This window comes from Paralichthys olivaceus, chromosome 19 (assembly GCF_024713975.1).
Source record: "Paralichthys olivaceus isolate ysfri-2021 chromosome 19, ASM2471397v2, whole genome shotgun sequence".
Lineage (NCBI taxonomy): Eukaryota > Metazoa > Chordata > Actinopteri > Pleuronectiformes > Paralichthyidae > Paralichthys > Paralichthys olivaceus.
The window spans coordinates 1,921,549-1,936,742 of NC_091111.1; the positions used below are offsets into that span (position 1 = coordinate 1,921,549).

The following is a 15,194-nucleotide window of genomic DNA, read 5'->3' on the forward strand; positions in this document are numbered from 1 at the left end:
TCAGATTAGATAAAACTGTTTTGGAACTAATATATTTCTGAAATGTATCCTTGTATTGAATACTTCCTATTTCGTTCATTTTTAAATGAATGATGAAAAACTGTTCTAGAGACATGATGCTTTTGGCCCCCAGTCACCGGTTGAACTGCGAGTATTCCTACGTACCTTGAATGCAGCGCCACAATCTATTGTTCACTCCCTTTCCACAAAGCCCCGCCCTGTCCCGGAGCGGGGGGCTGCGATTGGCTGAGTGTGAGTGCGGTGCCGTCATCGCTCGGAGCCTCCATTCATCTCTGCACTTGGGCGTTGGACTCGGCATCTTATTAGCAACAAGGGAAATTTCTCCATTTTGCAGCCTGCCTACAGCGACGCGGCCACCGATCTGGGATTTTATTACCGCTCCTCACCTGCCAGCGCGTCCCTGCTATTAAAAACTACTCCGCTCATACCAGGAGGACTTTGCTTTACATTTTCCCCGTGAATCTTCCCTTTGTGCACAGGGGAGAGAGAGAGAGAGAGGGGGAGACAGCAGCGAAGAAGAGCTTTCAACAAAGAGGCTTGTGGGTCTTTGTTCGGGATTTTTTTTTTTAAGGGGGGATCGGAGTTTCTTTGTTGGAGCGAAGCATGGGGACGCAATTTGCCAAGGCAGCTGGAAAGGCTGAAGCCGTAGCGGAGAAGCCGGGGGAGGCTGTTGCTTCACCCACCAAGAGCAACGGACAGGTAAATGATATTTTAACATCCAGCTCCTTGCATCCATCGGTGGGAGAGGGAGGGAGGGAGGCGGGGATGGTGGGTCCGCGCACTGGGGGAGCAATCCGTGCGTAATTGTGGTTGGATTGAATGGCGATCTGCGGCGAGAGTTAAACAAAATGGAAACTACTTGTTTTTTTATTTTCAATGAATACTTTAGAGGCCACTAAATGAGCAACAGTTGATCGTTTCACATTTCCACGCGGTGGAAAATCTGTGCGTAAAATTGCGCGAATGAATGAAAGAAATGTGACCAAAGACGGTTTTTAATCCAGACGATGAAGGCGCCGCTTTTGTTGTGGACCTCTCTGAACTACACGCTTTGAATGAAACCCACGCTGAACGGCCGATTGGTGAACCCCTTCCCCGAGATACATTGTTTAGGGTGATCGTGCAAAGCGGATCATGAAGTTGCCTCTCGATCGTAATTTGGAAGCTGCTGAACGAGGCGAGATGCCGCCAACAAAAGGCCGAGTGCGCCCGGAGCACCACGCCTTTTGTTACAGATGCGCGATTAGAAAGTGGAGAAGGCGCTGATGCGTCTGTGCCGCGCAGGAGGAGAGCGCGTATCTGAGCCAGTGGTGCGCCCCGGAGAGAGAGAGAGAGAGAGAGGGTTGTTCTGCCTGAGAGCGGCGCAGATTTTAAAAGTTCGACATTTAAAAACAGGTAAAATGGTCAAACTGGTTAAGATGTGATCCATTTTTCAGGAAGTGAGTGTGCGCCCTGTGATGGACTAATGAGCATCTGCTGTTTTAATGAGCAGCTGCTTCGCTCCGACGCGCCACAGTTGGAGCGGCCTCGCACCGACCCCTTGCGATCCAGCGGAGGCACTGCGCTCAGTGTGTGAATGAAATCCAGGGAGGAAAGAAAAGGAAACACGTTGCATTATCTTAGTGTCACACGTGACTGCGCGTTGTGCGCGTTTATTCCCGTGTCAAGTGTCTCTTTGCTCTGAGGAGTTGAAACTAGAAGCTGACTCCAGGCCGGAGCCGAGTTCTGCTTTTGTCACTGCTGATTCGATGGTGTCTGCTGCCCCTGGTGTCCATCAGTGGCACTGTGCAGCTTGAGTTCTGAATCCATGCCAGCTCTTTACATGGCTGTAACCCACGTTGTTTTTCTTTTATAGGAAAACGGCCATGTTAAAGTGAATGGAGACGCCTCTCCTGCGGCGGCTGAGAACGGCAAAGAGGAGGTGCAGGCCAACGGCAGCGCCACAGCCGAGGAGAGCCCCAAAGAGGAGGCTGAGAAGGCCGAGGCCGCCCCTGTTGAGGCCGAGGCTGCAGATGGCGAAAAGGTAGAGGCGGCATCCCCTGCTCCTGCTGAGGGAGAGGCAGCAAAGGCAGAGGATGGTGCTACGCCTTCCACCAGCACCGAGACCCCCAAGAAGAAGAAGAAGAAGTTCTCCTTCAAGAAGTCGTTTAAGCTGAGCGGGTTTTCTTTCAAGAAGACCAAAAAGGAGACGGGAGATGGGGCCGAGAACGAGGAGGCGGCAGCTGATCCGGCAGCACCCACAGAAGAGGCCAAGGCTGAGGGCACAGAGGAAGCAGCAGCAGCCGCTAGCGAGGAGACCAAACCCGCTGAGGGGCAGGCCGCACCTGCTGCAGAGCAGGCCAAGGAGGAGGTAGAGGCCCAGCCAGAGGCAGCAGCAGCAGCAGCGGCAGCAGAGGAGCCAGTGGAGGAGGCCAAGGCGGCTGCTCCTGTTGAGGAGCCAAAGGCAGAGGAGAAGCCGGCCGAGCCCACAGTCGAGGAGGCACCGAAAACAGAGGAGGCCGCCCCCGCCTCACAGGAAGCAGCATCAGCGGAGGCTCCTGCTGCAGCTGCAGAGGCTGCCGAATAAGTTTGCAGAGAGGAAGAAATTAAAACAAAAAAAGGAGAAAAAAAGATAATCAAAGAACATTTCCCTGTTTGTATGTGGGAGTGATGCCAGGTCCTGGCTTTGAAGAACTTGTCTACAAGCAGGGATATTTTAAAGCTTTTCTTTAATTTTTAATTTTTGGTTTCCACCCCCCCCCCCACACACAAAACCCATCACAGTCCATTGTTACTCCCCTTCCAACGGGCTAGGACGGTGGGTGGCTTCGATACGTACAGCAGATTAAATACATCCACTCTCTGCCATATATTTTTTCATCAGTATTAAAATTTTCTTTCTGAATTTTTATACAAAGTGTAAACAAAATGGTATGGGCATGCCCGTGGTATGAAGGAGACGGGGGGTTGAGCTGTAAATGAAGGGGGGAGGTGAGTTCAGGGAGGGAGGAGGGGTCCTGGGAAATGTGCAGCAGACTATTATGGAAAGAGTAGTCTAAAAAAAAACGATCAGACCAACACCTACATACACCATGCGGTTTACAACACTAAGTCATTCCTGCGATAAGACGACAGAAGCATCCCAGGGTTAGGATTTTTTTAGGACATATAAACTCATAGGAGCTTTTCACTTCTCATTAGCTGTACCAGTCAGTGATTCAGTAGAAATACAAGTTGTATAGGCTTTATTGTTTATTGTTGGTTTTATGACCTTAATAAAAAATGTAAGTATGTATAGGAGGGGTGTTTTTAACTGTGATTATTGTACAAAATGAAATTTGGAGCTCAAGAAGCACATGAAGTTAGCAGCTCTCTTTTCCACCCGCTCTTTTTTGTAAGATAACAACCGACACACACGCGCAAGAAACACAAATAAAAAGTCACCCCGGAAAAAGACCGTCAGCAATTTTGAATTCAAAAACCAAGCTGTGATAAGTGGAATGGTTAACTGTTTATATACTGTGGTATGTTTTTTGATTACAGCAGGCAATGCTTTTTCAGTGGTCTCTGACAAAATTTACTGAAACCTATCAGATGCATATGTTTGTGTAGCATCTTGTCTCTCTCTTTCCTTTCCTTTTGTAAATACTGGAGAAGCTTTGGCCAATTTGACTTAGAGATGGAATGTAACTTTGCTTACAAAAAATGCTATTAAACTTTTCTGCTTAAGGTGTTCTAATTTTCTGTGAGCACACTAAAAGCAAAAATAAATGTGAATAAAATCTGAGCTGCATCTGTCGTTATTTGTGAATTTGCCCCTGTTGACCCCCCAGGCTCAGTGATATACTGGGAGTCTGTGCAGTCAAGATGAAGCCCAGAGAATGAATATATGAAAAGATAAAGGGCATAAGTTGAACTGCAACTTTCTCTGTATGGACGAAGGCGTTACACCTGCATGTGGATGTTGACTACAGCTGTGAGCATTAATAAGCTGCTGCAACAGCCTCCGCCCCTCTGGTTTCAGGACACAAAAAAACTTGTAAAGTTAAAAAGAAATCTTTTTAAAATGACATCTCCATCTCCCGAGATGAAAAATTCTGAACATAAGAAATAATAAAAATAGGTTTGACAGATGGACACTGTCTCTGACGTCACTAAAAAGTTCATCAGTGTTATTTGACCCATAGGATTTGATCTCCATGTCACGCAAACTTAATTTACAGTAACAGAGCCTGGCTGCAAACCCATAGTGATAAAATCCATCATACAAATGTTACTTAGACGATGATGAGATGTAAGTGACAGAACGTTCAAACTCACACACCACTCTGTACAGTCAAGCTTACAGTGAGATAAAGTAATGGAGGAAGTAAAAGACAGTTTTGACTGGGGAGGGAGGATTAATCTGTATTTATGTAACACTGTTCTAGTCTTGATGACCTCATAGTGTAGAGTACAGTCACTTGTTCACACACACACAGCTGCACAGCCATCAGGAGCAATTTAGGGTTCAGTATCTTGCCCAAGGGCACTTTGGCACACGGTATGGGGAAGACCCCCTGAGCCACTGCTGCCCAGGAGGCTTCAAGTTTCCTGTCATTGGAGCTTTGGGACTCAAACCAGGACAACAATCAGCGATTGCGACACTAACGTTGGCACATACACAAATACCCTGCAAGTGAAATCAGAGGAGATGTGATCTGGTCCCACATTTACATTCAGTCAAGGCGGCTGCGTTGTAGTTGCTCAGATATCCAAGTCAGAGGTCAGTGATATGACAGAAAAATGACAAAAGCATGTAATAGAGCAGTTTTCACTGAGGTGAAACAAATATGACATTGATTATCAAAACAGCCTCAATGTTTTTTTCCCCACTTTCCTGATAAATGCCCAGCACAGGCCTTTTTATGCATCTGAAGAAGTCTGAAGTAATTTCAAACAGCAACTTTAGTTTATCTTTGTTCAATTGTCTACTAAGTAGCTTCAGCTCAACAAATTGAGTGAAACTATGCAAGTAAACTAAGGTGTGGGGAGGGGGGGGTGACTCTCTTCAAGCTTCACTCTCAGCTGAGGCCCACTGTTCACAGAGTATACAGAACCTTACTCTCACTGTTCTGTCAACAAGAGGAAAATCAAGAGTGAAACTCAAGGAACCGCAAGCAGGCGAAAGGCTTGAAACCAGCAGTCAGTCTATTTCAAGCCGTTGATCAAAACTGCAAATGGAGATCCCAGCTACAAAGAGGAAGTTACTCCAAAGAACCAACTTCTACAAGTGACCGCGCACCATTTTAAAGCAGTCTGCTTCATTCTCCAACACCATGGTATTCAGTCACTGCTGATGGCCATTCTAACCAGAGTGGCTCAGCGTTGATCTCTGCATGTGGAGACGATTAACAGCTTAAACCTAAATGTTGAAGTCAAATGTTTACTATTTAACTGGTCAATAATTTAATACATGTCTCGTCAGATAGCTATGAAGGAATCAATGCTGATGGAAGCTCATGTTCGTACATTAGCAAAAGATTTGGAGAGACTAGAAACTAATGCTCCCTAAATATGTAACAGTGAAAAGAAAGTGAGGCACATTTTACTATTTTCTACTTTGGTCTTTTTCTATTTATATATAAAACCACACCACAGTGGCTCCTACAACCAACACTGCACCTGCTGCTTCAGATATCTTAGGTCCAAGCGCCACCTTGTGGCTGCACATTTGTATCACACGGCTCAGATTATTGAGCACAGCAGTGACAACAAAACACATTTCAACAGATTAGTATAAAAAGTTTTATTGACAAATGCAATATATCAAAATTCAGCGGTCACTGCAGGTTCCATTTCAGACGACCTGCAGTGTCTTTAAAAACAAGCCAGTTTTCTTCAGAAGATCAAGCACATTGGAGTCAAACAGGTATCAAAGGACGTCAAATTCAAGTAGTGGATTCAGGAGAGCCGCTGGTGCACTACACAAAGAGAGAGGCTGACGGTTCACCAGAGATTTACAAGTAGAAAATGGAGTCACAATAAATATAATGCGTCTGGCGGTGATTCGTGGCAGAGTTGGATCCTTGAGGGTGGACAGCACCGCAGGGTCTGTCTGAGAACCGCTCAGTCACTGCTGGTCTGTTCGGTCTTCACGCTGGATAAGACAAGAGAGTTGAACTCAGCTGGGGGGGGGGGGGTCGCACAATTTTTAATCGAATTTGTACAAATAGCTTAAATATCAATTGGCCAAATGAAAACATTTGCAATGCAACTGCAGATAGGTGACCATGAAACTTCTTTCTACTTATACACTCCAGAGAGACAATTAGAGGAAACTAACCTTCTATACATTTATCCTATGAATATATTAACAACTGTAATTATAAAAACATGATATAAGTATTGCTGAGGCTGTGGTCACACCTGATGCTTCAGGCCAAAGCAGAAAATCCTCTTTTATCATAAACTATATCAATGGCTGCACACAAAACAAAGATCATTCAAGCCACTGACAAAGTCATGCTACATTTAATAAGAAAGTTCTCAGTGCTCATGTAATCAGCAGCGATGGAGAATCTAACTAAACACCGGCTGTGGAAAGTAAACACATGAAAACTGACCCACACAAGAAATCTGTTTACTGGTCACAAACAACCTGAAGCTGTAAAGTAGCTTACTCCTTTTAATGGTATGAGCAGAGGTGTCACCACTGGAGACAACTTCTTAACTCAGCCAAGGAGGTAAAAAGGTTTTTGTATGTTAATTAGTTTGTGAGCAATTTCCATGAAACTTGGTGGAAGGATGTGGCATAGGTCAGGAAAACCCCTTTAAATGTGGAACTGAGTCAGGAGGCTGATATATGAATATTTCTTCACTTTTTTAAAATCCCTAAATTCAATGTCTAAATATTGTTGTAAATGAGATAATTCAGCCCTTGATTTGAAATAAATCTTAAGTGTAGACTGGAGAGCAAGATACACTTTTGTGAGCGGAATGCCAGTCAGGTGTGAACACAGTCTTAAACTCATGGCGACTGAATGCTGTAAAAATTAAAAAGGAGCAAATGAGAGAAATGATACCGATCTTTGTGAAAACATAAACAGAGAGATTTGTCACCTTTTTATCTCTGTCTTCTCAGGACTGCTCTCCTTGGTTTTCTCTTCTTCTTTAATCTCTGCAACTAGACCGAGAACAAAAAAGGTCACGTGTAGAAATGAACATTTCCACTGCTTTTGAAAAAACAAGTTGAGAGTACCAACCAATTTTCTTCTCCTCTGTTTCCTTGTCATCGTCATCAGCTCTGGGCCTTTTCACTCCCTTCTTGTGACTGGACACATTCCTCCTGCCACCCTCGCCCTCATCCTCAGAGTCAGAGAACTCTTCATCGCATGCTATCCTCTTATCTGTGGCGCGGACTGCAACCACGTGACAACAGGACACCGATTAGGAACATAAGAGTCAGACGGCTTGTGTAGCAGTTTGTACATTAATGCATGAGTGATAATATTCTTATGATATAATATATGATAGCAGAACAGTCACAGATATGTTTCTTTTTATGCTTTAAGATCTTTTTCATTTTAATACTTTAAGAGTTTTACAAAACAGTTTAAGTACAGGACTTTTATATATAACAGAGTAATGCTTACAGTGTGGTATTGGTATTTTGGACCACTGCTGTTGTGTATATAAACTGAAATGTTCCAAAAAGCTCACATTCACACTTTTTATCTCTTTTGTTATTTCTACTTAGGGTTAAAGAGTTCAACTTTTTTTGCAGTACATTTCTTTGGAGACCCAAACCGAAATAAAATGTTGGAACTCCTGCAAATAAACACTGGCAGATTATTTAGTGAATAATAAGCAGAGTGTGGGGGAAAAGAGAGATCGTCTTACTGGACAAGCGTTTGTCAGGATCCTCCGTGTCCTCGTCCACGGTGTCATCTGGGACGGCGTCCTCTGGGATGGCCTGCATCTGAACTCCAGGAGCGTGGGGAAGCATCCGCAGGTTCTCGTACAGCCGCTGCCTGAACAGTCACGTTCACACAAACCAATGTGTTCAGGTCACCCACCAGGAGTTTAGACAAGCAACCATCAGATTCACTTTCACATGGACACAGGGATATTTGTTTCAAGTGCTGTGACAGCAGTCTGTGATACTGATGTATAAACTTTGAATTTTTAAAAAGTGAAGTCAGCATCTGCCATCATCCATAATCTTGATGACAGTGTGCATTTATTATGTTTGGTTCATACAGACGACCTGAGAGGAATCTGTCTTTGCTCTACCGTTAATACACCAAAAGGAACTGGACGGAAGTTCCAAGATAAATGTGACATTTGACTTCACAGACATATGTGACGACTTTCAGAGCAGAGCAGCTGGGCGGTAATAGAGCACATTCAAAGGAATATGTTCATAAATACCCATTGAGGGGGTTGTGGGTATTTAATAAGATTTTCAACAAAAGACCAACGACCAGAAGTTTCTCAGCCTCACACTGACCAATCCATTGATCAAGACCATGAGATGTGACTGAAAGCTCCAGAAAAATCCAGATATTCAAGATGTTCACCACAGTAAGGTTTGCAAACTAGCAGTAATGATACATTTGAAATCTACAGCAGCTTAGTTCTTAGTTATTAAATGACTCCACACATACTTGATCTTGTCCATGTACTCCTGTGTGTTCTGATTGGTCATGTTGGAGGGGCTGATGTGCAGCTTGAAGTCAGGTCCGAAGTATTCAAAGTAGTCGTTGTAGGGCAGTTCTGTAACAGAGACATCATTGAGAAGAGTAACCCATCTGTGAGAACTAGGATAAACACAGCTGTAGAAGAGATATACGCTGCAGACTGAGCGTCAAGTGATCGGTCGTTTAGAGTGAAAAAGCAACAAAAACCCACCTGTTTATATGATTTACTGAGGATTTATAACCGACATTCATCCTGAGTGAGGGGAGGATGAAATGAAATGAGTGGAGGGTTCAGTTAGTGTCCCATTCAACAGCCTGTGATTACAAACCCTGTCTTTATGTTGCACACACTCAGTGGAACAGACGTTCTGCTGGCTCAGCTCCCCGGTGAGGTCATTTAACATTCTCTCACCACCGACACCCCGATTTCATCCAACACCCCAACACTCAGAGTGAACTGTAGAGGGAGGGGGAGTCAAGCACGAAAGCCGATAGCAACATCCCTTGAGATCCGATCACAAGCTCTTAGTTTGAGTGTGAACGCACCCAAGATGCACTGAGGACTAATTTAAGATCAAACAATTGTGACCATTTGTCGAGGCAGTGTAGAACACATGTGGCCACATTCTTGTAGCTGTGTGAATGTGTCCTAACTTAAACACGTTCAGTTAGGGATGCCACAGCACTCATGATGCAAAAAAGATTGAGAAACACTGCACTGGCCTATTGAACTGCCATTTTTATCATTCTTCAAATTCATTGTCATGAAATCAGTCACAAACCGTCGGGGATGTCTGTATCCAGAGCCACAGCCGTCTCGTAGGTCCAGCAGCGGGCCACGTTACGGATGGTGTATCCTCCTCCACCCAGCATGAGCATTGGGAGGTTGAAGGACTTCATGTACTCCACACACTTGGCGTGCCCTGGGTGACCCAAAAGACACCATGTAACCATGACAAATAAAAACCTACACAATACACTCACATGTTTTTAGTCTAATCTCAGATCAAAACTGAATATTTAGAAAATGTGAGTCATTTTTAGACAGATTTGTGTTCACGTGTCCGTACCGCGGATGGTGAGGTTAAAGCAGCCGAGGCGGTCCCCTGATAAAGAGTCTGCACCACATTGAAGAACCACAGCACTGGGCTGGTACATCTCCATCACCTTGGCCATCACCTGCAGGCTCACAGAAGAATCACACTCAGGAAGTGTTGAAAGATAGAGTGCATCATCCTTTTAATCAGTTATATTGGAATATAGTTCAAATGATTTTTTTCCCGAACTGTAAATCCCTCAGTAGCTTTAATGCTCCATTTGTCTTTGGAGAAGAAAAAAATAGCTGCTTCTGGGATAGTGATAAAGTCACTCATGAAAAATACGGCTTGTCAAAAACAACAGCGCCCCCTGTTGCATATGCCACTGCCATTACCTTATCCCTGCAACCTGCTAAAGCTCCATGTGCAACTTCTTACAAACGATGCAAGGTGTCGACAAGTGGTTTTCATGGCTGACTGGTTTGTTAAGACACCTAGTTGCATGTGTCATGGAATATAAAAAAGTGTTACCATCTTATTAAAAAAAATGTACTCACAGGCTTGAAGATTTGCTCGTATGACTCATCATCAATACCATCACGCAGAGGGAAGTTGACAGCATAGTATTTGCCTTTTCCAGCTCCAATATCCTAAATAAAGAGGTCAATATAGTAGAACACAGAGAGAAAGATATGTAACTAAATGATCCGTTTTTAATCAGAGGACTACTTTGCGTTTTTATTAATTTAAAATTCATATTAGTTTGTTGTTTTAAACTACTTCAATGCCTTACAATCGAAGTAACAATCTCATGTTTGTTGCTTTCATGTAAACGTCACGACCTGTATCTAAGTGAGAACAAACACCGATGCTCACCCTGAGGTCTCCGGTTCCAGGGAAGTACTCCCCGTATTTGTGGAAAGACACTGTCATGACCCTGTCTGTGGTGTAGAAAGCCTCCTCCACTCCGTCTCCATGGTGGATGTCTATATCAATGTAGAGCACCCTCTGGTGGTACCTGGAAGAGAGGGTATGCTACTTATATAATACTTAGTTTGATGAACACTGTATTTTCACAACCTGAAAATGAAGGTCCCTAAGGCAATGCTTTGATGGAGATTATGCTTTTCATGCATTTAGATGTAATTGCCCTCTAAAAAAGTCAAGTTCCATGGAGCTGTCTGTGACACTCACTTGAGCAGCTCCAAGATGGCCAGCACAATGTCGTTAACGTAGCAGAATCCAGAGGCTTCAGACTTCTTTGCGTGGTGAAGTCCTCCCGCCCAGTTCACTGCAATGTCAGTCTGCTGTCGGTTCAGCTTCACTGAACCAGCTGAACATAACACAGAACAGAATTTTTACAGTCTCATAAAAATGTATATGACTATATATGACTGTGTACATACTTCTCTCATTTCCCAACAAGAGCTCCAGCTTGTGTGTGTCATGGCCTGATTTCATGCACTTTGAGACTGATTCTAATGAAATTCTGCAAATGTGGGACTGTACAGAACTTGTTTATGCTAGCTTGACACAGTTGTATACTGTGCTATCCAACCAAGGATTAAACGTTATTCACAGAATGAATCATCTGACCACTACAACTTGTGGTGAGCACAAGTTCAGCAACAGATAACACATCATTCAGAACACAACTACAGAGGAAATAGTGACAGTAAGCTAATCTTCCCAACAATGTTTCCTTCCTTAAAAAAACCCAGTTTTCTTTATTAGCCTCTTTCTCGAAGGGTTGGGGTCTAACGAGAACATGGATATTATAAAAAAAATACAACTTATAGGATTCTGTCTGTGCTCCTTACTAACTGGATGTCGACAGGACTTGAGTGAAACATGATATCATGTACGTCAATGCGGCAATCAGGATTTAAAACATCCGATGACAGTTGTGAGGGTGTTCACTGATAGTGGCCAGTGTCAAGGGCAATTTATGAACACATGCAGACTGAAGGAGCCAGGGACCAAACCAGCAATCAGTGGCAATGACCACACCGAGTCCCAGCGAGAGACAGACACTGCAGCCTGCACATACATGGACAACATCTGCTGAAAGACGACTCTGTTTTCTTCTGACTTACCAGCAGAGCCACCCGCAGAGAGTTGGCAGAACTCAAACAACCCGTCGAACACAGGACAGTCCTCTCCAACATTGACTGCAAGAAAAAAAAAAAGCTGTGTCATGGTGGATTCAGCCACAGGATGTGTTGGATGGACAGACAGGCAGAGCTATAGCTGTTGACGCTTAAATACATCTCAGCTGATCAATATATACCTATAAACTATAACTGTGGCCACAACATAGGAACTTCTCCCCAAAGGAAATATTTCCCAGGGAAACCTTTACACCTCCCAAAAAGTCCCTGCTAGGAGGTAGTACTTGTAAAAGTACAGAAACCTTTGGGTTACTACATCATTATATTTCGATTGGTCCATTTCTCCATTTTTGATTCCTCCTGTCATAGTTTACAGGGGGACAGATGTAAAGGTGAGTCAGAGTTGAACATGTCCAGACTGTCCTGCAGTGTTGGTTGTGATAAATTAAGACCGTGTGAGAGACACTGGGACCTGTTTGTGAACCAAGGCCCAAAGAATCTGGAGAACGTGACCCAGATGAGAGTTTAGGTCTGTTACCCAAAAAGAACATTTTCTTAATAGGGTCTCCACTGTGAGTTTTTTTAGAATCCAATTTATACTCTGCCATTGTTAACTAAATTAATTTGGAATTGATGAAGTCTCCTTGAACTCTGAAATAGTGGTCTCAATCCGCCAATGTTTAAATGTAGCAATGAATAAGCTATGAAATAATCAACAAGTGAATCAAAATGAAGACAGTTGTAAGTTGAGGGCCTGCTGAGAACCCTGTGCAAGGAGCCCACAGACTACTCACAGCGCTGCATCTGCTTGCTGAACTCGGACATGTTGTCAGGCCGTATGCACCGCAGGAACTTGATGTAGTCATCGCTGTGATATTTGGTCATCTCCTCTGCTGTGGCTTTGTGTGGTCTCTGAAACAAAAAATGAAGCAGTTGGTCTGCTTACAGGTTCTGCTTCAATAGGTAGGGTACATTGTGAATGTCGCGGTAATGAAACGTACATAGATTTCCATTTTCCTGTACAGTCCATAGTTCAGAAGCAGGTTGTGAGTCATCCGGATTCTATGTGGTTTCATGGGATGGCCCTGTCCATAGTAGTAATTTCCTACGTCACCTGCAACAGAAACATTGAAAACATCTGAAACCCACATTCAGAGATAACAGTATACATATTTCTTGTACAGTCTAAAAACAATATTGTTCATCTATCAATCTAATGTCATATTCAACTATTGGTATTGTGTTGATGTTTGCCCCAATGAAGGCAAGTCCCATGCTAATGAGCACTTCTATAACTCCAAACTGGACCATTATTCATAGATACATGTTGAAGCCAATCCAACTGTTTCACATACAAATTATAATTCTACATTCCACATGCACTCACAAGGTCAACAAATCCAATGAAGAGAGTCTGTGACTGTAATTCTAACTTGCCCCAAGTCTATTGGGTCAAACTGAGGAAATATATATATATTCAGTATATATACTGTGTTCAGTTATTACACAGCACATTACCTTAACAGGTAGGTTTGATGGGACTATTTCAGCAGTGGAATAATACACATATAGTTCTCATTTTAGCATTTCTCATTTATTGATTTGGCATTATGGAAATTTATTTCAGCAAAACAGTATTTATTCAGCCTTGTCCTTTAAGGTGTCACACTGAGTTGCTTAGTCTCAAAGGAAAAGGTCACAGTGAAACCTAGAGAGATGAAAATAAGATCAGCACCAATGATAACATTTGACTTATGACAAGATTTCAAAAGGTTACAATTCAAACAGAGGCTGAATGTGCATGTGCATGTTAACACTCCTCTGTACATAGTTTGTCATCTCTTGTATGTAGTCTCTCGTTTAAAAGCTTATTCTTTGTTCTATTATACTTTACGGTTTATTATAGTACTTTATTGTGTATCGTTTACTATGGGATGCGTTTATATGCATCATTTTTATAAAATGTTATCTTTATTACATTCTATTTTGAGCTATTTACATTTTTCAGAACAGTTTTCCTGCTACTTCTCTCTATGTGCAATGCCCTTGACCTGCTGCTGGAACACAATACTCCCAACACAATGTGGGATCAATAAAGCACCATCTAATATCTATCAAACACAGTTAAACTCACTTGATACTTCGTAACACCGCTCCACAGCAAAACAACAGAGCTGCAGGCTCAGCTGAGAGCTCATAGGGAGTAACAGCAGATACCATGTGCAGTCAGGAGGGTTTGTAGATTCTCATGCATATGGGACATTCTATTTCTATGTGCATATGTGGACCTGATCGTTTGCTTCCTTGTTCGCTTGGTTTCCTCTCCAGTAAAATGGAGCTGGGCTCAGACAGACACTCGATGATGTCCGGTTTCTCTTTCTTTTCATCCACTCGCTGAGGTAGAACCATAGACTGTGTGTGAAGAGGGTAGGACACACACACACACACACACCACGCACAAAGCCTGGAGCACGGCCGCGAATACAAAGCTCAACCGATAACGAAAATGAACAGTGTGGTTTCACTTACACACACGTTAACGTCCAGCTAAAAACAAACATGGCAGCGCATCTAACGGCTTGGCTTTACGTCAAATACAAAGTGCATGTTCGGTTTGCTAAATGCTTTTTAAACCACTGAACACGCAGAGTGACCACAGAGGCCACTTAACCGACGGTCATTAACGCTAGCTTGCTTCTTAGCTAACTAGCGTGCGACACCATTCATTCAGCGGCAGCACCAGCTAAGCGGACTAGCTAAGCGGCTAACGCCAGCCTGCCCGAGCCCGAGTTCCATTCAGACGCGCCGGATGTCCCGTACCGTCATAGTAGTAGCAGACCTTCTTCTTCGTCCCCCCCGCAGTCGTGTACGCCATGTCGGGGGGCTTTGTGTTTCTCTCAAAGTTGGTTGGAGTTAGCTTCAGCAGACGTAAAGATGAATGGACGCGATCAGGAGAGACAGACGGTGCAGAGCGACGTCCAGTGGGAGGCGCAGCTGCAGCGGGGGCGGGGCCGAGTCCTGCCTTATATACAGTCTGCTTATACTCTTATAATCAGTCTGTGGTTATACTCTTATAATCAGTCTGTGATCATACTCTTATACTCTATAAACAGTCTGTGATCATACTCTTATAAACAAACAGTCTGTGGTTATACTCTTATACTCTATAAACAGTCTGTGATCATACTCTTATACACAAACAGTCTGTGGTTATACTCTTATACACAAACAGTCTGTGGTTATACTCTTATACACAAACAGTCTGTGGTTATACTCTTATAATCAGTCTGTGGTTATACTCTTATACTCTATAAACAGTCTGTGATCATACTCTTATACTCTATAAACAGTCTGTAATTATACTC

At 43.4% G+C, this 15,194-nt stretch overlaps 2 protein-coding genes across 2 annotated transcripts; one reads left to right on the top strand and one right to left on the bottom strand.

Moving 5' to 3' along the window:
• Positions 1-230: 230 nt before the first annotated feature.
• marcksa (myristoylated alanine-rich protein kinase C substrate a) lies at positions 231-3,787 on the top strand. The gene is made up of 2 exons (XM_020091849.2): positions 231-720; positions 1,877-3,787. Exons 1-2 carry the CDS (start codon positions 625-627, stop codon positions 2,585-2,587), a joined length of 807 nt encoding a protein of 268 aa, XP_019947408.1. The 5' UTR covers positions 231-624; the 3' UTR covers positions 2,588-3,787.
• Positions 3,788-5,773: 1,986 nt separating this feature from the next.
• Positions 5,774-14,832, bottom strand: LOC109632588 (histone deacetylase 2). The gene is made up of 14 exons (XM_020091953.2): positions 14,650-14,832; positions 12,831-12,943; positions 12,624-12,741; positions 11,815-11,889; positions 10,913-11,051; positions 10,595-10,736; positions 10,276-10,368; positions 9,752-9,860; positions 9,464-9,604; positions 8,649-8,757; positions 7,882-8,012; positions 7,245-7,400; positions 7,102-7,165; positions 5,774-6,139 (listed from the first exon to the last, which is right to left on the bottom strand). Exons 1-14 carry the CDS (start codon positions 14,702-14,704, stop codon positions 6,109-6,111), a joined length of 1,476 nt encoding a protein of 491 aa, XP_019947512.2. The 5' UTR covers positions 14,705-14,832; the 3' UTR covers positions 5,774-6,108.
• Between the last annotated feature and the right edge of the window lie 362 nt (positions 14,833-15,194).